The sequence below is a fragment of the Polypterus senegalus genome, chromosome 7, assembly GCF_016835505.1.
Source record: "Polypterus senegalus isolate Bchr_013 chromosome 7, ASM1683550v1, whole genome shotgun sequence".
Classification (NCBI taxonomy): Eukaryota; Metazoa; Chordata; class Cladistia; order Polypteriformes; family Polypteridae; genus Polypterus; species Polypterus senegalus.
Genome location: NC_053160.1, coordinates 124763749 through 124787459, shown reverse-complemented (window position 1 = coordinate 124787459; position 23711 = coordinate 124763749). Strand labels below are relative to the sequence as shown.

At 40.3% G+C, this 23711-nt stretch overlaps 1 protein-coding gene across 5 annotated transcripts in view; it reads right to left on the bottom strand.

The window, feature by feature from the left end:
- The window catches only part of msh3 (mutS homolog 3 (E. coli)), a 351434-nt gene that overhangs the window by 317882 nt on the left and 9841 nt on the right, over nt 1-23711 (bottom strand). For all 5 annotated transcript variants that reach the window (XM_039759260.1, XM_039759261.1, XM_039759263.1 and 2 more), the window contains exon 3: nt 20036-20232. In XM_039759260.1, coding sequence (XP_039615194.1) covers nt 20036-20232 — 197 coding nt within the window. The remainder of the gene's footprint in view (nt 1-20035; nt 20233-23711) is intronic.

Sequence of the window (23711 nt, the reverse complement as noted above, 5' to 3'; positions counted from 1 at the left end):
TTTTTCATACTTCTTCTCAAACCAAGGGGGTGCAAGGGTAAAATGAATCGGGAAACGCTGATCAATGTAATCGGTGTACCAGGAAATCATGCATTGACAGAAGTTCCCCTTTGCTTGTGATTAAATACGTGATTTTTTAATGCGTTATGGAGCACATGCATCGAAGCTTCTCAGCTGTGCTTGTGCTAAGAAAAGGAAACATTTTAAAAATAACACGATTGTCAATGTAACCTTTTGTAAGTAGTGCCTTTAGGATTCAGTGCGGACAAACTCTAGACACAGCGTGTGTATTAACTTGTGGATTTCTCTGTGAGTATTTGGTGGCAGCATCACAAAGTCGTAACACTGCGTTAGCTGCGAAGCACAGCTCAGAGCGAAATGAGGTGAATATGAGGGGAGATGATGACGTGACTCCCCCACCCGCCTTAACTGTCAATCCCCCACAAACACAGTCTCTCGGAATTTGCCGAAGCACAGCCCCTCATCTGCAATTTTAACTTAGTTACAAAGTGATCAAAACTCTCTTATATCCCGTCCTCTCATTAAACTTGTATCCCGCATTACCCGTGGGCATGACAAATGCCAGCGGCAGCCTGTCTATAAACTTAATTTAAACTTTAGGTTTACACCGTGCTTTGTTTCCAAAGTAGCAGCACTCATGAATATGGTTGTATATGTCACTCGCGCGCTTCTTATTGTTTCGCTGCCTTCTGAATTATATAATACATGTTTTCTTCAGCGCTTTTTGAAGTTCTTCCTGGTTTTCTACGTACTGCGTTGACAGTCATTTCATGTGATTATGTGGGAGGCGTGATGATGTCACACAAAATTCCGCCCCCCACGGCTTTCGAGCTGAACTCCATTACAGTATATGTAGAAAAATAGCTTCCAGTTATGACCATTACGCGTAGAATTTCGAACTTTTTTCAACTTTTTCCAATTTTCCAACTTTTGTAAGTAAGCTGTTAGGAATGAGCCTGCTAAATTTCAGCCTTCTACCTAAACGGGAAGTTGGGAGAATTAGTGATGAGTCAGTGAGGGCTTTGCCTTTTATTAGTGTATATATATATATATAAATATATATATATATATATCAAAATACCCACGTTTCGCAGCGATGTCGTGTGTTAAAGAAGTTATAAAAAAGAAAAGGAAACATTTTAAAAATAACGTAACACGATTGTCAAAGTAATTCTTTTGTGTATTTTGCGGCAGCGTCACGAAGTTGTTTTCGTCTAGCTGCATCAGAAAATGTACCACGAAGTCTGACACGCCTCCTTTTTACTGTTTTCTCTCAGCTTGGATTGCTGCTGTCATATTGGGTTTGAGTCTACATACATACATACATATATATATATATCTATACTAATAAAAGTCAAAGCCCTCACTCACTCACTCACTCACTCACTCACTCACTCACTCACTCACTCACTCACTCACTCACTCACTCATCACTAATTCTCCAACTTCCCGTGTGGGTGGAAGGCTGAAATTTGGCAGGTTCATTCCTTACAGCTTCCTTACAAAAGTTGGGCAGGTTTTATATCGAAATTCTACGCGTAATGGTCATAACTGGAAGCAGTTTTCTCCATTTACTGTAATGGAGATGAGCTTCAACGCCGTGGGAGCGGAGTTTCGTGTGACATCATCACGCCTCCCACGTAATCACGCAGTACATAGAAAACCAGGAAGACCTCAAAAAGCGCTGAAGAAAACATGCATTATATAATTGAGAAGGCAGCGAAACAATAAGAAGCGGCAAGTGACATATACAACCATATTCATGAGTTCTGCTACTTGAAACAAAGCACGATGTAAACCTACACTTTAAATTAAGTTCATAGACAGGCTGCCGGTGGCGTTTGTAATTTAGTGCCTGCCCATATAAGGCCGTCCGTCAGCGGCAATCCAATAGCAAACTGCCACGGGTAAATATTCACGGGTGAAGGACTGTGCTTATGGAGAGGAAGATGAGATGGTCAGGGTGGTGTTTGACACAAACTCAGCGAAACTGCGAGAGAAAGTTTTAAGTGCCAGGACTAAGGTAACATTAAATACAGCCATGGACATAGCGAGATGGCACCAGCACAGCTGGGAACCTTCGATGCATGTACACGAGTGGCTCACGTGAACTGGCGCAGTGCACAGATAAAAGGCAACAGTTCCAAAAGCTGAACAAAACCGAATTACACAATTGAAAAGGCAGCAAAAATATGAAGCGTCTATACATACAAGCATATTCATAAATCCAACTACTGCGGAAACAAAGCACACGTTGGAAAAAGTCAATGTCCGCTAAAGGAAGACAGTGTAAAAAACCGTGCATGCAGTGTGTCAGGTCTCAGATAAAGAAGAAGGCGAGCTGTTTATTGATGCAGTAAGAAACGAATCGATGAATGAAACCTGTCATCTTTACAGCGATTGACAAACACGGAATGTAACTTGAACACAACACATCCTACAAATACGAACCTGATTGAAAGAAATAATGATAATCAAATCCTTGATGACAGCAACACTCAGTAACACTCACAAAACAAATACTGTATATTGACAGTCATGTTACGTTATTTTTAAAATGTTCCCTTTTCTTTTTCTAGCTTTTTTAACACACTACTTCTCCGCTGCGATATGCGGGTATATATATATATATATGTATATATATATAACCCGATCTACATACTCGAATAATGGATACTTTATTAGCCATCAATGATTGTTTTGGTAAAGCCATACTCAGTGTATTCATTAGATGAGCGGTAAAAAGTAAGGGCAAGGGAGGATGACTTATTGAGGCATGCAGGCTGTAGTCTTGCGTCAACTCTATCTGAATTGCGCGATCACATTTGAAAAAATATATCTTTTCAAGTTCTATTTAGTCCATATGTGTCAAACTCAAGGGCGGGCCACATCCGCCCGGCGTGTAATTATATCCGGCCCGAGATCATTTTATATACTGTATTATTGTTATTAAAGCCCAGGTATATGAAGCGCTGGTAACACAATAAACTACAGATCCCATAATGCAGCAGCTTCAGCTGCCTTGCCAACAGTTACGCGTTAATCAAGTCTACCTTAAGATGCTGCAAGTTATTGCGAAGCTAGCTCACACGATGCTGAAGAGAAAAGTTGATTCTGAAAATAGAGCCTTTAAAACCGATGGGAGGCTGAGTATATGTTTACTGAACCCGTGTGTCTCATTTGTGGAGCTAATGTGGCTGTAATTACAGAATTTAATCTAAGACGGCACTATAAAACAAAACATCAGGGTAAACTGAAAGACCTGAATGCAATGCAGAAGATACAGAAAGCAGAAGAATTAAATAAGAATCTGACACTTCAGCGGACGTTTTACCCGTGCACAATCACAAAGTGATTTCAATTGAGGCTGCTTTTATGGGAGACACAACCACTTGCCCCACTTTCCCTGTTACCAAGTAATGTTAAACCAAGTCGTCACTACGGTGTTCCCAAATCGCACTTTGCTGATAAACTGAGCGCACTGAGTTTGCACGGCGCTTTGGTGACTTTGAAGAACAAAAAGTCCGTCTACATGCGGCTCGAACCTTGTGCATGTTTGGTAGCACATATCTGTGTGAGAAGCTCTTCTCAGTGATAAAGACTAACAAAACAGCACACAGGAGTCGCCTCACTGATGAGCACCTGCAATCCATCCTGAGAATCTCCACAACACAGAACCTCACACCAAACAGAAACGAACCTGTTGCCAAAAAAGATGCCAGGCGTCCAGCTCTAAAATGACATATGAGCAAAGACAACTGAATGATTTGATTTGTTATTGCTGAAAGGAACACATTTTATTTATATTTCTAGGTTTTGTTATGCAGCATGTTCATATTTGAATTTGTATAATTTTGACAGGATATATTTTTATGGAGAGCAAAATCTTTTGGGATATTTAAAATCTAAGTTTATTTTTATAAAATATAAAATTACATAAGAGTAAAGAAATTTGAATGTTTGTTCTTTTAATGTTTACTTTATTTCTAACTTGTATAATTTAGACAGGATATATTTTTATGGAGAGCAAAATATTATAAGTTGTTTAAGGTTTGAGTTGATTTATTCAGGAATAATATTCCTGTCTGTTTTACCATTCCTACCAAAGATATTTCTGTCGACTAAATAAAAATTCCTTCTATTTAAAATTTAAATAGAACTTGAACAAATCTGATAGTTCATAATATCCACGCAGACTTGCACGTAAGAGCGGGTGTCATCCGTTTTAACAAACAGCGTATTGCACTGATCTGAAATAGCTGTGTGTGTATATATGTAGATATGTATGTATATGTATATATATGTTTATATATGTGTGTGTGTATGTATATATATATATATGTATTTGTGTGTATATATGTGTGTGTGTGTATATATATATATATATATATATATATATATATATATATATATATATATATATATATATATATATATATATATATATATATATATATATATACTAATAAAAGGCAAAGCCCTCACTCACTCACTGACTCACTCACTGACTCATTACTAATTCTCCAACTTCCCGTGTGGGTGGAAGGCTGAAATTTGGCAGGTTCATTCCTTACAGCTTCCTTACAAAAGTTGGGCAGGTTTTATATCGAAATTCTACGCGTAATGGTCATAACTGGAAGCAGTTTTCTCCATTTACTGTAATGGAGATGAGCTTCAACGCCGTGGGGGCGGAGTTTCGTGTGACATCATCACGCCTCCCATGTAATCACGCAGTACACAGAAAACCAGGAAGAGCTCAAAAAAGCGCTTAAGAAAACATGCATTATATAATTGAGAAGGCAGCGAAACAATAAGAAGCGGCGAAAGTGACATATACAACCATATTCATGAGTTCTGCTACTGAAACAAAGCACGATGTAAACCTACACTTTAAATTAAGTTCATAGACAGGCTGCGCTGGCGTTTGTAATTTAGTGCCTGCCCATATAAGGCCGTCCGTCAGCGGCAATCCAATAGCAAACTGCCACGGGTAAATATTCACGGGTGAAGGACTGTGCTTATGGAGAGGAAGATGAGATGGTCAGGGTGGTGTTTGACACAAACTCAGCGAAACTGCGAGAGAAAGTTTTAAGTGCCAGGACTAAGGTAACATTAAATACAGCTATGGACATAGCACGAGATGGCACCAGCACAGCTGGGAACCTTCGATGCAAGTACACCGAGTGGCTCACGTGAACTGGCGAGTGCACAGATAAAAGCAACAGTTCCAAAGAGCACTGAACAAAACCGAATTACACAATTGAAAAGACAGCAAAAAATATGAAGCGTCTGATAAGCATATTCATAAATGCAGCTACTGTGGAAACAAAGCACACGGTGGAAAAAGTCAATGTCCGCTAAAGGAAGACAGTGTAAAAAAAACCCGTGCATGCAGTGTGTCAGGTCTCAGATAAAGAAGAAGACGAGCTGTTTATTGATGCAGTAAGAAACGAATCGATGAATGAAACCTGTCATCTTTACAGCGATTGACAAACACGGAATGTAACTTGAACACAACACATCCTACAAATACGAACCTGATTGAAAGAAATAATGATAATCAAATCCTTGATGACAGCAACACTCAGTAACACTCACAAAACAAATACTGTATATTGACAGTCATGTTACGTTATTTTTAAAATGTTCCCTTTTCTTTTTCTACCTTTTTTAACACACTACTTCTCCGCTGCGATACGCGGGTATATATGTATATATATATATCCCGCTCTACATACTCGAATAATGGATACTTTATTCGCCATCAATGATTGTTTTGGTAAAGCCATACTCAGTGTATTCATTAGATGAACGGTAAAAAAGTAAGAGCGAGGGAGGATGACTCATTGAGGCATGCAGGCTGTAGTGCGCGTCAACTCTATCTGAATTACGCGATCACATTTGAAAAAACATATCTTTTCAAGTTCTATTTAGTCCATATGTGTCAAACTCAAGGGCGCGGGCCACATCCGCCCGGCGTGTAATTATATCCGCCCGAGATCATTTTATATACTGTATTATTGTTATTAAAGCCCGGGTATATGAAGCGCTGGTAACACAATAAACTACAGATCCCATAATGCAGCGCTTTAGCTGCCTTGCATCAGGGTAACCTGAATGCAATTCAGAAGATACAGAAAACAGCATAATTAAATAAGAATCTGACACTTCAGCGGACGTTTTAACCCGTGCACAATCACAAAGTGATTTCAAGTGAAGCTGCTTTTATGGGAGACACAAACCAGTTCACCTTGCCCCACTTTCCCTGTTGCCAAGTACTGTTAAACCAAGTCGTCACTACGGTGTTCCCAAATATGCACTTTGCTGATAAACTGAGCGCACTGCGCACTGAGTTTGCACGGCGCTTTGGTGACTTTGATGAACAAAAAAAGTCCGTCTACATGCGGCTCGAACCTTGTGCATGTTTGGTAGCACATATCTGTGTGAGAAGCTCTTCTCAGTGATAAAGACTAACAAAACAGCACACAGGAGTCGCCTCACTGATGAGCACCTGCAATCCATCCTGAGAATCTCCACAACACAGAACCTCACACCAAACAGAAACGAACTTGTTGCCAAAAAAAGATGCCAGGTGTCCAGCTCGAAAATGACATATGAGCAAAGACAACTGAATGATTTGATTTGTTATTGCACGTAAGAGCGGGAGTCAACCGTTTTAACAAACAGCGTATTGCACTGATACGAAATAGCTGTGTGTGTATACAGTATATGTAGATATGTATGTATATGTATATATATATGTTTATATATGTGTGTGTGTATATATGTATATATATATATATGTATATATATATATGTTTATGTGTGTGTGTGTAAATATATATATATATATATATATATATATATATGACAACAACACTCATCACTCACAACAGTGATAAAACAATTACATTGACAATCAGGTTACGTTATTTTCAAAATGTTTCCTTTTCTTTTCATTGCTTCTTTAACACACTACTTCTCCGCTGCGAAGCGCGGGTATTTTGCTAGTATATATATATACATACATATATACATATAAACTGCTCAAAAAAATTAAAGGAACACTTTGAAAACACATCAGATCTCAATGGGAAAAAGAAATCCTCCTGGATATCTATACTGATATAGACTGGGTAATGTGTTAGGAACGAAAGGATGCCACATCGTTTGATGGAAATGAAAATGATCAACCTACAGAGCCCTGAATTCAAAGACACCCCAAAATTCAGACTGAAAAAATTATGTGGCAGGCTAGTCCATTTTGCCAAAATTTAGTTGCAGCAACTCAAAATTGTACGCAGCACTTTGTATGGCCCCTGTGTTCTTGTATACATGCCTGACAACATCGGTGCATGCTTCTAATAAGATGACAGATGGTGTTGTGGGGATCTCCTCCCAGATCTGGACCAGGGCATCACTGAGCTCCTGGACAGTCTGAGGTGCAACCTGGTGGCATTGGATGGACCAAAACATAATGTCCCAGAGGTGTTCTATTGGATTTAGTTCAGGAAAGTGTGGTGGCCAGTCGATGGTATCAATTCCTTCATCCTCCAGGAACTGCCTGTATACTCTCACCACATGAGGCCAGGAATTGTCGTGCACCAGGAGCCACTGTAACAGCATAGGGTCTGACAATGGGTCCAAGGATTTCATCCTGATACCTAATGGCAGCCAAGGTGCCTTTGTCAAGCCTGTAGCGGTCTGTGTGACCCTCCATGGATATGCCTCCCCAGACAATCATTAACCCACCACCAAACTGCTCATGCTGAATGATGTTACAGGCAGCATAATGTTCTCCATGGCTTCTCCAGACCCTTTCACTTCTGTCACATGTTCAGGGTGAACCTGCTCTCATCTGTAAAAAGCACAGGGCACCAGTGGTGCATCTGCCAATTCTGGTATTCTATGGCGAATGCCAATCGAGCTGCATGCTGCTGGGCAGTGAGCTCAGGGCCCATTAGAGGACATGGGGCCCTTGGGTCACCCTCATGAAGTCTTTCTGGTTGTTTGGTCAGAGACATTCACACCAGTGGCCTGCTGGAGGTCATTTTGTAGGGCTCTGGCAGTGCTCATCCTGTTCCTCCTTGCCCAAAGGAGCAGATACTGGTCCTGCTGATGGGTTATGGACCTTCTATGGCCCTCTCCAGCTCTCCTAGAGTAACTGCTTGTCTCCTAGAATCTCCTCCATGCCCTTGAGACTGTGCAGGGAGACACAGCAAACCTTCTGGCAATGACACGCATTGATGTGCCATCCTGGAGAAGTTGAACTACCTGTGCAACCTCTGTAGGGTCCAGGTATCGCCTCATGCTACCAGTAGTGACACTGACTGTAGCCAAATGCAAAACTAGTGAAGAAACAGTCAGAAAAGATGAGGAGGGAAAAATGTCAGTGGCCTCCACCTGTTAAACCATTCCTGTTTTGGGGTCATCTCATTGTTGCCCCTCTAGTGCATCTGTTGTTAATTTCATTAACACCACAGCAGCTGAAACTGATTAACAACCCCCTCTGCTACTTAACTGACCAGATTAATATCCCATAAGTTTCATTGACTTTATGCTATACTCTGATTAAAAAGTGTTCCTTTAATTCATTTGAGCAGTATATATATACACATACATATCTTCATATCTATATACATAGCTACATATACACATATATATACATACATGCATATACACACACACAGAAATTATATATATATATATGTGTGTGTGTGTGTATATATATATATATATATATATATTTATTGTCATGCATGCGTGATTAGGAGACCGCGGATGGATCTTAAAACACATCGAAGGAAGTTCGCCGGCGGGGAATGGCGGGGTACTAACCTTGTTTCTTTGTTTTACAGAACTAAAGACACACCGCCATAAAGACCTTGCCCGCAGTACGAACACTTCCGCCCTTCCTTCGCCATCTTCAATGACGTCACCAGTCCCATCATCCATCACGACTCCTTCCCAGCATTCCTGCACTTCCGGCTCCTCCCATATAAAAATGGCCGCGACGCCTAGTATGGTGTCGCGCATGAAACTTGTTTTTGTTTATGTCTGACCGTTTATTTTTCTTTGATAAAGTCTGGAGTGTTGACAATATAAGGGGTCAGAAAACCCCAAACCTTTTTGTTGCCTCCTCTTGCATCTTTTACATTGGCGTAGCCGGCAGGATAATTATCCGATAAATATGTCTGAAGGACAGGACTTGAACTCGGTACTCCAGGGGATGAGTGCCCAAATCGCCACCCTGCAGCAAGCACAGGCCGCGACCAACCAGGAGTTGGAGCAAACGAAGGCCCAGCTGGCCGAGGCCCGGAGTGCAAGACCTGACCCACCACGCCTCAAGCCTCCACCCCTAGTGCCTATGACAGAGGCCGATGATATCGAATCATACCTCGGCATCTTCGAGAGGACGGCCACCCGGAACGAGTGGCAGCGGTCCGAGTGGGCGTCCATCCTGGTGCCCTACCTGAAGGGACCCGCACAGCGCGCTTACTACGACCTCCCCGAGGAGGAGGCCGCCAAGTACGACGTCCTGAAACAGGAGATCCTGGCACGCTACAGCATAACGGCGGGCCAGCAGGCGGCTGAATGGAGAACCTGGCAGTTCGACCCGGAGAAGCCGGCCTGAGCGCAGGCATTCGATTTCTGGGGAGGAGTCGGGTGGAAGGAGGACGAGGCAAGAGAGGAGAGTGGAGGCAGCCCGAAGAAAGGCATTGTGGCCAGGACTGTGACTTTGGGGTTTGTGCACTTGTGGACTGTGGGTCTTAGTGACCATATATTTTGTAAATACTGTAAATAAACGTGTTTGTGGGTGACATGAATGTGTCTGCCTGTCTGTGTCCGGGTCAACTTCCACAATGGCGCCCGAACAGATGGATTGGTGGAACGCTTTAATCAGACGCTCAAACAGATGCTTTGCAAGGTAGTCAGCGCCGATGGCAGGAATTGGGACCAACTCCTACTGCTCATCCTTTTTGCCTACCGGGAGGTACCCCAGGCTTACATGGGCTTCTCCCCTTTTGAATTATTGTATGGGCGACAACCCCGGGGACTTTTGGACATCCTAAAAGAGGGCTGGGAGGCCGAGCCCCTGCCCTCCTCTAATGTGTTGGAGTATGTTGCGCAACTACGCGACAGGCTCGCAAAAATCAGGCCTATCCTAAAGGATCACGTGACAGGTGCGCAGGCAGCGCAGGCCCTGTGTTACAACCGTAACTGCGTCTTCCGAGAGTTCCGCCCAGGGGATCGAGTGATGGTACTCGTTCCCACCTCCCACTCCAAGCTGCTAGCTCATTGGCAGGGGCCATACGAGGTTAAGGAGAGAAAAGGGCTCGTCGACTATTTGGTTCTCCAACCTAATCGTCGACCAACCGAGAGGATCTATCACGTCAACTTATTAAAGCCTTGGAAAGACCGGGAAGAGTCTCCCAATGCTACTAGGTCCCTCTCCCTATTTGCTGGCGTGAACGCCCTTAACCTCGGGGAAGAGCTGACCCCTCACAACGGCGGGAGATAACTCAGACTATCCACGCCATCCCTGAAGTGGTGAGCGAGACACCCGGTTGGACCACACTGATTGCACACGATATAGTCACGGAACCCGAGATGATCATCCGGGAGAGGCCCTACCGACTCCCGGAGGCAAAACGCGCCGAAGTGGAACTGGAGGTGCAACGGATGTTGGATATGGACATTATTGAGGAAAGTAATAGCCCCTGGTCCAGTCCTATCGTCCTTGTTTCCAAGCCAGACGGCTCCTGAAGGTTCTGTAATGACTTTAGACGTCTGAATCAGGTCTCCAAGTTCGATGCCTACCCGATGCCCCGCATTGATGACCTTCTCGAGGGGGCTGGGTGCCGCCAGATACTTGACTACCCTTGACATGACGAAAGGGTATTGGCAGATTCCTTTAATGGCATCCGCAAAAGAAAAAACAGCATTTAGCACCCCTAGTGGTCATTGGCAATATAAGGTCCTCCCATTTGGGCTGCACGGGGCCCCAGCGACCTTTCAACGCCTGGTGGATAGAGTGTTGAAACCCCACCAGTCCTATAGTGCCGCCTACCTGGATGACGTAGTCATCTATTCCGGCACCTGGGAGGAACATTTATTGCAGGTCTCAGCTGTCCTCGTGACATTGGCTAAAGCCGGCCTCCGTATTAACCCCCACAAATGTTTCTTTGGTTTAAAGGAGGCCAAGTATTTAGGCTATCTGGTGGGACGAGGACAGGTGAGACCACAATGCTCCAAAGTCAAAGACATCCTGGAATATCCACGACCTCTCGGTTCGGTCCGCCCGTCCTGATGGCTTCGGGCTAAAGGGGGGGTCTTGTCACGCATGCTATATATATGCTATATATATATATATATATATATATAGCAAAATACCCACTAAATGGAGAAGTAGTGTGTTAAAGAAGTAATGAAAAAGAAAAGTAAACATTTTAATAATAACGTAACATGATTGACATTGTCATGAGTGTTGCTGTCATATATATGCCTGCCTGAATAAGTCACCCTCACTTCGCTCTTACTTTTTTACCATTCATTTAATCATGGCTAGTGGCGGAAAAATTATAAAATGGAAGGAGGATTACACTGAGTATGGCTTTACCTAAACAATTATTGATGGCGAATCGATTATTCATAAAGCTTGAATCGGTGATCTGTTTTTCTGTGTTAACCTCATATTTTTTCATACTTCTTCTCAAACCAAGGGGGTGCGAGGGTAAAATGAATCGGGAACTGCTGATCAATGTAATCGGTGTACCAGGAAATCATGCAGTGACAAAAGTTCCCCTTTGCTTGTAATGCAAAGTGTGATTAAATGCATTATTTTTAGCAGCGTTATGGAGCACATGCATCGAAGCTTCACAGCTCTGCTTGTGCTAAGAAAAGGAAACATTTTAAAAATAACGTAACACGATTGTCAATGTAACCTTTTATAAGTAGTGCCTGGAGGATTCAGTGTGGAGAAACTCTAGAGACAGCGTGTGTATTAACTTGTGTATTCTTCTGTGAGTATTTGTTGGCAGTGTGACGAAGTTGCTTCGGAAGACAGCGTTAGCCGCGGAGCTCAGCTTAGAGCAAATTGAGGTGAATGGCCTTAACTGTCAATCCCCCCACAAACACAGTCTCTCGGAAGTTGCATAAGCACAGCCTTTGACCAGCAATTTGAACTTAGTTAGAAAGTGATCAAAACTGTCGTTTATACCCTGCCTCCTCTCATTAAACTTGTATCCCACATTAGCCGTGGGCATGACAAACGCCAGCGGCAGCCTGTCTATGAACTTAATTTAAACTTTAGGTTTACACCGTGCTTGTAATGCTTGTACAATATGCTTGTACAGTATGTGTCACTCCCTCGCTTCTTATTGTTTCGCTGCCTTCTGAATTATATAATACATGTTTTCTTCAGCGCTTTTTGAAGCTCTTCCTGGTTTTCTACGTAATGCGTTGACAGTCAGTTCACGTGATTATGTGGAGGCGTGATGATGTCACACGAAACTCCACCCCCCCACAGCCATTCAGCTCAACTCCAATACATTATATGGAGAAAATTAGCTTCCAGTTATGACCATCACGCGTAGAATTTCGAAATGAAACCTGCCAAACTTTTGTAAGAAACCTGTAAGGAATGAGCCTGCCAAATTTCAGCCTTCTTCCTACACGGGAAGTTGGAGAATTAGTGATGAGTCAGTGAGTGAGTGAGTGAGGGCTTTGCCTTTTATTAGTATAGATAGACTTCTGCTCGATGCCCGTGGGAGGCAGAGTTACGCCTCCCACGTAATTTAGTGCCTGCCCATATAAGGCCGTACGTCAGCGGCAATCCAATAGAAACACTGCCGCTAAATATTCACGGGTGAAGGACTGTGCTTATGCAGACAAAGATGAGATGGTCAGGGTGGTGTTTGGCACAAACTCAGTGAAACTGCGAGAGAAACTTTTAAGTGCTGGGTCTTAGCTAACATTAAATACAGGCGTGGACATCGCACGAGATGGCACCAGCACAGCTAGTACCTTCGATGCATGTACACCGTGCGGCTCATGTGAAATGACGCAGTGCACAAACAAAAAGCAACAGTTCCAAAGAGTGCTGAACAAAAACCGAATTACACAATTGAGAAGGCAGCAAAAAAATATGAAGCGTGTGATACATACAAGCATATTCATAAGTGCAGCTACTGCGGAAACAAAGCACGCGGTGGAAAAAGTCAATGTCTCGCTAAAGGAACACAGTATAAAAAAAAACCTGTGCATGCAGTGTGTCACGTCTCAGATAAAGAGGAAAACAAGCTGTTTATTGATACAGTAAGAAACGAATCGATGAATGAAACCTGTTATCTTTACAACGATTGACACACGTTGACAACACATTGAACACGGAATGTAACTTGAACACATCCTCCAAATACGAACCTGATTGAAAGAAATGATAATCAAATCCTTGATGACAGCAACACTCCTAACACTCACAAAACAATTACTGTATATTGACACTCATGTTATGTTATTTTTAAAATGTTCCCTTTTCTTTTTCATAAGTTCTTTAACACACTACTTCTCCGCTGTGAAGCGCGGGTATATACTGTATATATATATATGTATATATATATACCCCGATCTACATACGCTCAAATAGGTAAACCACACGCTGTGGCACAATGGCAGAGACTTCGCCTCTTGCGCCGATGACCGAAGTTCGATTCCCGAGAGGGGGTGCACTGAGTATGTACGTGCGCTTCCCCATTCATTTTACCTTCGCATCCCCTTGGTTTGAGACGTATGAAAAAATATACGGTTAATGCAGAAAGACAGACCACCAATTGTAGCTTTATGAATAATGGATACTTTATTTGCCATCAATGATTGTTTTGGTAAAGTCATACTCAGTGTATTCATTAGATGAACGGTAAAAAAGTAAGAGTGAGGGGAGGGTGACTTATTGAGGCACACAGGCAAACCCACAATAGCACGCGGGCTCGAAGTACTGTAGTGCGCGTCAACTCGATCTGAATTGCGCGATCACATTCGAAAAAATATATCTTTTCAAGTTCTATTTAGTCCATATGTGTCAAACTCAAGGCCCGCGGGCCACATCCGGCCCGGCGTGTAATTATATCCGCCCGAGATCATTTTATATACTGTATTATTTTTATTAATGGCCCGGGGATATGAAGCACTGGTAACACAATAAACTACAGATCCCATAATGTAGCACTTCAGCTGCCTTGCCGAACACTTACCGCGCTAATCAAGTCTAGTTTATGATGCTGCAAGTTATTGCGAAGCTAGCCCACACGATGCCGAAGAGAAAAGTTGATTCTGAAAATAAAGCCTTTAAAAAACGATGGGAGGCGGAGTATATGTTTACTGACATTGCCGGTAAACCCGTGCGTCTCATTTGTGGAGCTAATATGGCTGTAATTACAGAATTTAATCTAAGACGGCACTATGAGACAAAACATCAGGATAACCTGAAAGACCTGAATGCAATGCAGAAGATACAGAAAGCAGAAGAGTTAATAAAGAATCTGACACTTCAGCAGATGTTTTTACCCGTGCAAAATCACAAAGTGATTTCAAGTGAAGCTGCTTTTATGGGAGACACAAATGCACCAGTGCAACTTGCCCCACTTTCCCTGTTGCCAAGTAATGTTGAACCAAGTCGGCACAACGGTGTATCCAAATATGCACTTTGCTGATAAACTGAGAGCACTGAGTTCGCACGGCGCTTTGGTGACTTTGAAGAACAAAAAAAGAATTTTGAGTTGTTTCGCAACCCATTTGCTGTCGATGTGGAAACTGCACCTGTGCAGATTCAGATGGAGGTGACTGAGCTGCAGTGTAATGGCACACTGAAGGCAAAGTACGATACTGCAGGGCCCACACAGTTTATTCACTCCATTACTGCAGAAATGCTCCAGCTCCGTCTACATGTGGCTCGAACCTTGTGCATGTTTGGTAGCACATATCTGTGTGAGAAGCTCTTCTCAGTGATGAAGACTAACAAAACAGCACACAGGAGTCGCCTCACTGATGAGCACCTGCAGTCCATCCTGAGAATCTCCACAACACAGAACCTCACACCAAACATAAACGAACTTGTTGCCAAAAAAAGATGCCAGGCGTCCAGCTCTGATAAAATGACATATGAGCAAAGACAACTGAATGATTTGATTTGTTATTGCTGAAAAGAACAAATTTTATTTATATTTCCAGGTTTTGTTATGCAGCATGTTCATATTTGAATTTGTATAATTTTGACAGGATATATTTTTATGGAGAGCAAAATCTTTTGGGATATTTAAAATTTAAGTTTATTTTTTATATAAAATTACATAAGAGTAAAGAAATTTAAATGTTTGTTCTTTTAACGTTTACTTTATTTCTAACTTGTATAATTTAGACAGGATATATTTTTATGGAGAGCAAAATATTACAAGTTATTTAAGGTCTGAGTTGATTTATTCCGGAATAATATTCCTGTCTGTTTTTATTCATATTTATGTTAAAAAAAAGTTAAGTTTTAAAAGTTTAGTTTTAGTGTGTTCAATAAATGTTTAACCTGTTCGGCCTGCGACCTAAAGTGTGTTTTGGATTTTGGCCCCCTGTGCAATTGAGTTTGACACCCCTGATTTAGTCGACACAAATATCTTTGGTTGGAATGTAAGGTAATTTACTCTTTACATTTGTATGGTGAAGAAAAATTTATGCAATGATGCCTACATTTAACTTGCATTCCTACCAAAGATATTTCTGTCGACTAAATAAAAATTCCTTCTATTTAAAATTAAAATAGAACTTGAACAGATACAATAGTTCATAATATCCACGCAGATTTGCACGTAAGAGCGGGAGTTATCCGTTTTAACAAACAGCGTATTGCACTGATACGAAATAGCCTGCCCATTTAATTATTTAGGAATGGATAAATAAATAAAGATTTTGTACAAATAATGTTTTTCATTTTTCTTCCTTGATGGATTCTGCCACCCCCAGCAACAGTTGCTCGCACCCCAAAGAGTGTATGTATGTATGTATATGTATATATATATATATATGTGTGTGTGTGTGTGTATATGTAGATATGTATGTTTATGTATATATATGTTTATATATGTGTGTGTGTGTGTATGTATATATATATATATATATGTGTATACGTCTATAGGTATATATGTATGGATATGTGTAAATATATATGTTTATATGTGTGTTTGTATATATTTTATTAGAATCAGAATGCAGCTTAGAACAAATTACATAAAAATTACATACAGTATAACATAGATACAGTATATGCAGAGATCTATATGCATTACTTACATTTCAACCACTTCTAGACTGATAGCAATGCTAGTTTTTGATGTATTTTCCTGTGACAATTATTGGATTAATTATCAGTTTTTTGGCAGCCTGAAGTAATATAAAAAATGACATGCATTGACGCCATGTTGTTAATTCCTTGTTGTGTAGTGTCCGAAACAATTTGTACAGTAGTTTAAATTTATCAAACATAGTTATTTTGAAAGAAGTACCCAGTGGATAGTTAAATATTGATGAAGTCTTATGGTAAAATCTTTGGGTGATATGGATCATGATACAGAGCAGTTCTAGAGCTTTGCAGATAAATTATAGCGTTAGACAAATATTGAATCATTACAATGACACATACATAATTCCTTTGCTCTTAGCTTTATTTTAAAATCATTGATTTTTTTACTTTTTTTTCGCTTACTTTTAAAGATAAAAACTTATGTTTTGTTGTGGAAGGGTCCTAGGGTCACCCTATTTTCCTTCCCTTTAAGATTCTTTACTACGTAGACTTTAACAGTATGTCCCAAATCTCACTCATAGCCCTGTTCACTGTCAGTATTGCTGCAATTGTAGTTCTATCATCTTTAACCACAGGCAATTAGATATATGTGTGCCAGAACAAGCAGGAGAGAAAGTTACTGTTTTATTCATAGATTAACTTAATGTTTCCAAGTACGCCCCAAATATAATGTAAAGTATAATGTTGGCAAAACAATATCAACACAATCTGGATAATAATCATTTCATTGTGTTTAAGGTACCAGGTGGCTCTCTCTCTTAGTATGAGTAAAAATATCTCCTAAATGTCCCTATTAAACATATAAATGCGTCTTATAACATATAAATTCCACACCTACAAAGAGCACATTACACATGTTAAAAATAAACATATCCTATTGCAAGGGACTGGACTGTGTGTCTGCCTGGGGGGTTGCCAACCAGAATCCCAAGAGGTTTCGTCATGTGGTGGGTGCATCAATGCACTGTATCACTGCATGCTCCCAACCTGATCTGACATATATAAATATATTACAATATTTTTCAAAACTCTTTTTGCCATTGCTATCCCATATAGTGATGAAATAGTCAAAATGACTGAAAGATATCATAGCAGACAGAAGCACTTCTCAACCGCATGGAGCCGAGTAGCAGGTCTACATATATGTGTCGTTTCTTCTGTCGCAGCGCTCATTACAATCTACAAATTAATCATTAGGCTTCAGTTACCTTGTGTTAATGTGTTTCTGAATTCACAACATGACGTTTAGTCATTTATTTTTTGTAAGGTTCAAGTCTTTTGTTCAGTTTCTTTTGCTCTCTCCCTGAAATCCCAGCAGTTTTAAGTGCAAGGACTGGAAAAATTGGAGGTGGAATTTTAGAAATAAATCTTGTGGGCAGGGCCTTTGTAGCCAATGATTTGCTGGCATTCCCATTCACTACAAACTTTTTTACGTGTTGTCCCCAGACATGTATTCTCATTTGAGAGTCACATCTGGCCCAGTGAGACAACATCTTTTTTGACATACATCTTGGACTAGTGGGGGTTAGTTCAAGATTCAGCTCTCCAGCATTACTCCGTTCCCAGATTCCAGCAACCAGCCAAAACATATCTGTTTATGTTCTTTCATCTCACACATCTGTATTACCTCAGGCTGTCTGCTTAGAAGGAGAAAGGTTGCTAAAACTTGTTCTTCTTCAAATCCATACTTCTGATGTCACAGAGTATCAAGGCAGCAACTTTGCACTCAGCAGGGGAGGGGGTTATTTCAAAGAACTCTTGTGAAATTAGTTACTACCAAATTAATGCAAAGCCTTCATCCCTCCAGTCTAGCATGTAACAAAGGTTCTAATTAATCTATTAGGGGCATAAATGTACCAATGCAACAAATGTCGTATTCAGTTTCCCTGTATTTTAGATATTGTCAGATAATAACAATAATAAAAAATTATGCAGTATACTAGAGAAATACTCTCCTTTACAACTTTTGTTGAGCAGCTGGAGAAGTGAATGGCTATACCAGCAACTTACACACATGCAATACCAATTTTTAAGCAACTTATTTTGGAGATCTCTTGTGCCACCAGGAGGTGCTGTTGAATTAGATGAATAAAAGAAAAAATATACAAGATGAAGTGACCTCCTTCAAGCTAAATTTGAAACATTTAACTAATCTGTAAATTAAGTCACACAAAATGCTTTTCTGTTTTAAAACAGAAGAGTTTGTAAATTATCCAATGCTTTTCAATAGTATATTGGGAAAGTTCAAAACTTTGTACAGCACTCTTTATTCAAAAATATCTCAACAAAAATTGAACAGTCGTGACACATTTCCTTGAAGAATAAGTATGGCAAATTAAAAAAAAATTGGTACAATGTGAGCCAATGTATTTTATGAAGGCAGGTACAGAATGACATGCCAAATGCCATGCTAAAAGGTTTTTTGTATTGTATGTGAACACACCTAAAAAGTGTGATGGTGAAGAGCATGTTGGCAGTGGACCTCAACTCTTCTTTTTTTACCTTTAATTGTGTTTTTTTATTTAGAAGGCATTTTCCAGCAAACAAACCATAAAAGACTGCTGCTTTTTCCTAGCAGCCTTCTGGTATTAACTTCCACAAAAACAGGGAAACTGTCTATTTGCATCATATTATCATCATCTCTCAGAAACACCTATACTTTTTACAGCTGTCTTCCTTCGCATCAAGTAATACTCTATTCCTAGAGCATGCTATTATAAAATGTAAAAAAAAAAAGTCTCTCCTTACATGAACTTGTCATATGAATACAATAAGCATAATTTAGATATTTATTTATTAATAAAAATGTTTATGTTTATAAATTGTTGGCACAGTTGTCAGACATGTTGCCTCCTGCTTGCAGCATCCTGGATTTGAATTCTACATTAAGTTATTGTTTATGTTAAGTATGTAAATTCTTTTCCACTCTGAATATCATTTTCTTAAGATAACGTTGCTTTCCCCTCACATCCCAAAGACATATATGTAAGGATAACTGGTGCTTCTACATCTACTCTGTGGAAATGTAGGTATGTGCGTGAGTAGGCCCTTTGATGGACTGGCACTCCACCGAGGACTGGTTTCCACCAATAACCAGGTAAGTCAGAATAGGCTTTGGCCTCCTGCAGCTTTAACTTAGAGCAGCTTTAAGAATGGTATGTTATATTTATAAATTTCTATATGCAATGTCACACATGTGTGCATGGGAGCCAGCTACAGGGACCAAAACAATGGAATTCAATGCCCGGCCGGGGGGTGGCAGGGTGCACTCAACCCTCTTATTTTGTCCCTGCGGACCAGACATGGGAAATTCTGCCTGAGTACGAAGACGTCACTTCCACCTTGGCTCTGAGGACATCACTTCCTGTACCGGCCCCAAGGACGACATCACTTCCTGAAACCTCACTTCCTTCTTTTGTTGAGCAGTCCTTTTTTGGACTCACTTCTGTACTCTGCTGTACTGAAAACTTTGCCTTTTTGCAGCCAAGGTCAAGTACGTGGGTGGCTGCCCCAAACCTTTGTCTTGTGTCGAGGCTCATCATTTCACAGCCCAAACGGGTTAGACCAATCACAATCAGAAAGTATAAATAGAACCCCAAATGTACTGGTTAATTAGCAGTCTACAACACTTTGGATCAAATGTCAACTATTTCAGTTACTACAGCTCACCTGTTCCTTCTGATCTAGCTGCATTTCACCTTCTGGACTACTGCTCAGTGCCCCAGTAAGTTCTGGTGTGGATTCTTCTTTGTACATGCATTTTCCTTTCATAGTATCCTTGTCTGACTGAGCAGAAGTACTACAGAATCCCTGAAGACGGACAAGAGTCGAAGGCAACAGTTTGTCCCTTGGGCTGGGTCTTTTCTCTTCGTTAAATAACAAACAAGAAAATTAATACTTTCACTATCACTTTAGAAAAACAAATTCAGTTAAGCATTTACTACATTCATTCATTTAAAAAAAGTTCACGTAAAATTCAAAATTATAGAATTGTGTTCTTATATTATAAAGTTTATCAGCATATTGTAAAGAGGCCCACACCTGATGTAAAGCAAATGCCCATAAAATTATGCTGTGAACTCAATAACTTAATTTTCTATGTGGCACCTTCAAACTTCTGTAACCACATTTTCTACTTCCTTTTTAGTGGACTGTTATATTTTCAATAACACTAGCATTAAACCAAGCTATTTGGTAAAATACAGGGTGGTCCAGATCCAATTATGCAGATCCAGATCGTCTGGATGACTTTAATTTATGTGGGGAAAATTCCAGTTCGGCGTGAAGACCATTCTTTATGTCGTCAGTTCGCACACTTTTTTGGGTGATTTTCTATGTAATAAACTGAATAAGTTATAGCGTAATGAAAATTGCATAATTAGATCTGGACCACCCTATACTTGTTATATGTCACTTGATATCTCTGCGAGTTACTAACTTTGCAATTGCTGAATTTTTAAATATGACGTGTTTATAAATTTAACTTTTATCTAGTATTGTATTGGTCTAGTCTTTCCTATGTAAATGCGTGGGTGTAGAGTCTCTTTCAACTTTTACAGTATGCTAAATATGACACATAATATTTAATTTGTGTGTTTTATTTTGGTAACTGAAAAGGCAGGGAGGTATAAATGATCTCATTAAATCAATAATATAGATTAGGTAGTTTACTAGACTGCTGAATTTTGGAAGTAGATAAAATTCTGGGGTATATGCAAAGGGAAAATAAGTATAAATTGTAAAAGAATGTCATTGTTTATTAGAATGTACAGTATATATTTAAGCTTAAATAAAGTGACCAATGTGTGTGCATGCTTGTAAGAATACAGTATGTAAAATGGAGGCTTGGAACTTTAAGATGAATATATGTCGTGTCTAGCCAAAAGTAACTTAATCAACAATAAACCAGACCATGGGAAAGTAACTCCCAAACTTTGAGTGATACAAAATCTTACATAAAGCAGTGTTTTATTGTGAAAAGGGGCTGTCACCAAGACCCTGTATATTCAAAGGGTTTTAAAAAGACACTGCCAGGGACACATCATAACTGCCATGACTAAGAGGACTAAGAGGAAAGAGATATACTTGCTTTGTACTTGAGCTTATCTGTGCTGAGTGAATGTTGAATCCGTACGTTTTGCAGGATGTAAGTGTGAATCAAGGCTAACAGTTTAGGCATTTCCAGTATTAACTTGCCCACCAATATAAAAAGAACTTGAGAGACACATTTACATGTCTAAACACACAGTCACTTATATATTTTCCTCCTCTGCCCTCAGATCAGAAAGAAATGCCACAGAAAAGGGACCGTAACATCACCTTAAGTGTGCCCTCTGTTGGTTCTCCTCTTTAAAAATCCCCATCACATGCAATTAGTGTCATTTAGAACAGGCATGTCAAACATGCGGCCCGCAACAGAAATCTGTGTGGCCCACATGACAGATCCTAGTTAGCACTGAACTTGTACAAAATGATTACTATCTTTTGTGATTGAATCATTCTGTATCTTCGGCGTTACTTATTGACTATTCTTACTTCTGCCTTCTGACAAAAGTGTGTTTTCCCATGGCATTATGGTACCGGATCATCTACTAGTATAGCCACGAGCCTTGACCAAAGTTAATGAGCTGCAATGTCACAACTGAAGTGCTAGGCTGCAGCAGCGGGCAGCGGGGTCGGCTTTAGGCATGTGCAAACTGTGCACCTGCACAGGGCCACCACGCCAATATATATTGAATAGTAAAAAGAAAGAGAAAATAATGACACAGCTGATGACAATGTACCGAAAAAAAATTCTGTTACTTGTTAATTAGTATGCTGTATTTACTACGGTCGCTAGAGACGGAACAGTAAGCTATATGTAGTATTATAACGTTCTGCCGTAATGAGAATATCATAGGCTGCCACTTGGTTTTCAAGTTGTGGACACGTGCATATAGAAGCATGTCATGAGCACGAGGCAGCTATGCAGTGTCCGCAATGGATGTGGCCATCCACCGTGCATAAGATACCATATTGACATTGGTGGGCGAAGGGGCCACCGATTCTTTCTCTGCCCAGGGCCCACAAACCTAGAGCCGTCCCTGCGCAGGCTACACTACTGGCTGGGCTGCTGAGACTGGCCACTGGGCAGAACTGACTATTACGAGTAGTAATAGCCCGCATATTTTCACGTTTTTTTGCTCTAGCTTTATGTAATTTTGTGCTAGTATTGTAACGAACAGTTAGTGCAGACTACAGCTGAAAATCTGAAGTGGATGCGAAAAGTTGGTCAGTTGTTTATTAACATGTTTTTGTGATTTTGAGTTTGTAAAATCAGTGTAGGTCAGGTGGCTTTTTGCATATTGGCTTATTTTACAATATAAACTTTGAAGTCAACTTAGTAAAGTAAAATTTGATTTTTGGAGGATTTCTTTTCCAACTCGAATTACTGAGCAATGAATTCAGTGAGCGTTTTCGTGATTTCAGTTCACATGAACAGGACTTTGCGATGTTCTCTTACATCGTTGAGAATGCGCCTGAGAATATCCAAATGGAATTGATTGAACTGCAGTCAGATTCTATTCTGAAGGCAAAATACAACGTAGTTGTTGTGCCAGGCTTGTATGCTTACCTGCCACCCTCGTATGTGCAGATCCTTAAGTTGGCATTGAGAGTACTATCTATGTTCAGAAGCACTTACTTTTGTGAGCAATTGTTTTCGTTAATGACAGCTACCAAAACCCCACATCACTCAAGATTTACTGTTGAGCACCTGTCATCCCTCACAAAAATTTGCAGCTACACAAGATTTCAAGCCGGATGTTGACAAACTGGTTACTAACAAGAGATACCAAGTGTCGGGACAAAAGAAATAGATCTCACACTGTAAAACTCCTATATAAACAATGAATATAATATAATAATATAAGGACCTAGCTAGGAGGCTAAGACTCTAATTGTATGCTGTTGTACGGAGATTGTATGGAAATAAATTGCTTTTCTTTAAAATTTAAGTGTAACATTTTTTAAAGTTTTCAGTATTGGAAAGAAAGCTACAGTAACTTTGTATAATAGTATTTGTTACAATGCGGCCCGCTGACATACGTATGGCAGTCGAAGCGGCCCACCAATGGTAGTGAGTTTGACATACCTGATTTAGAAGACCATTATAGAGGATGGCATGTAAGAATTCTTCAATATTCTGAATTGTATCATTTTTACAAGTCAATTTCAATGGGTATTAAATGTTCTTACCCCTTGGTTCCCCAACCCTTTTCACAAGTTTTCTTTACTACTTTCACACCAGTACCAAATGGCAACCAGACTGTTGTCAAACTAGTGTAAAAATTAGGAAAGTAAGAAA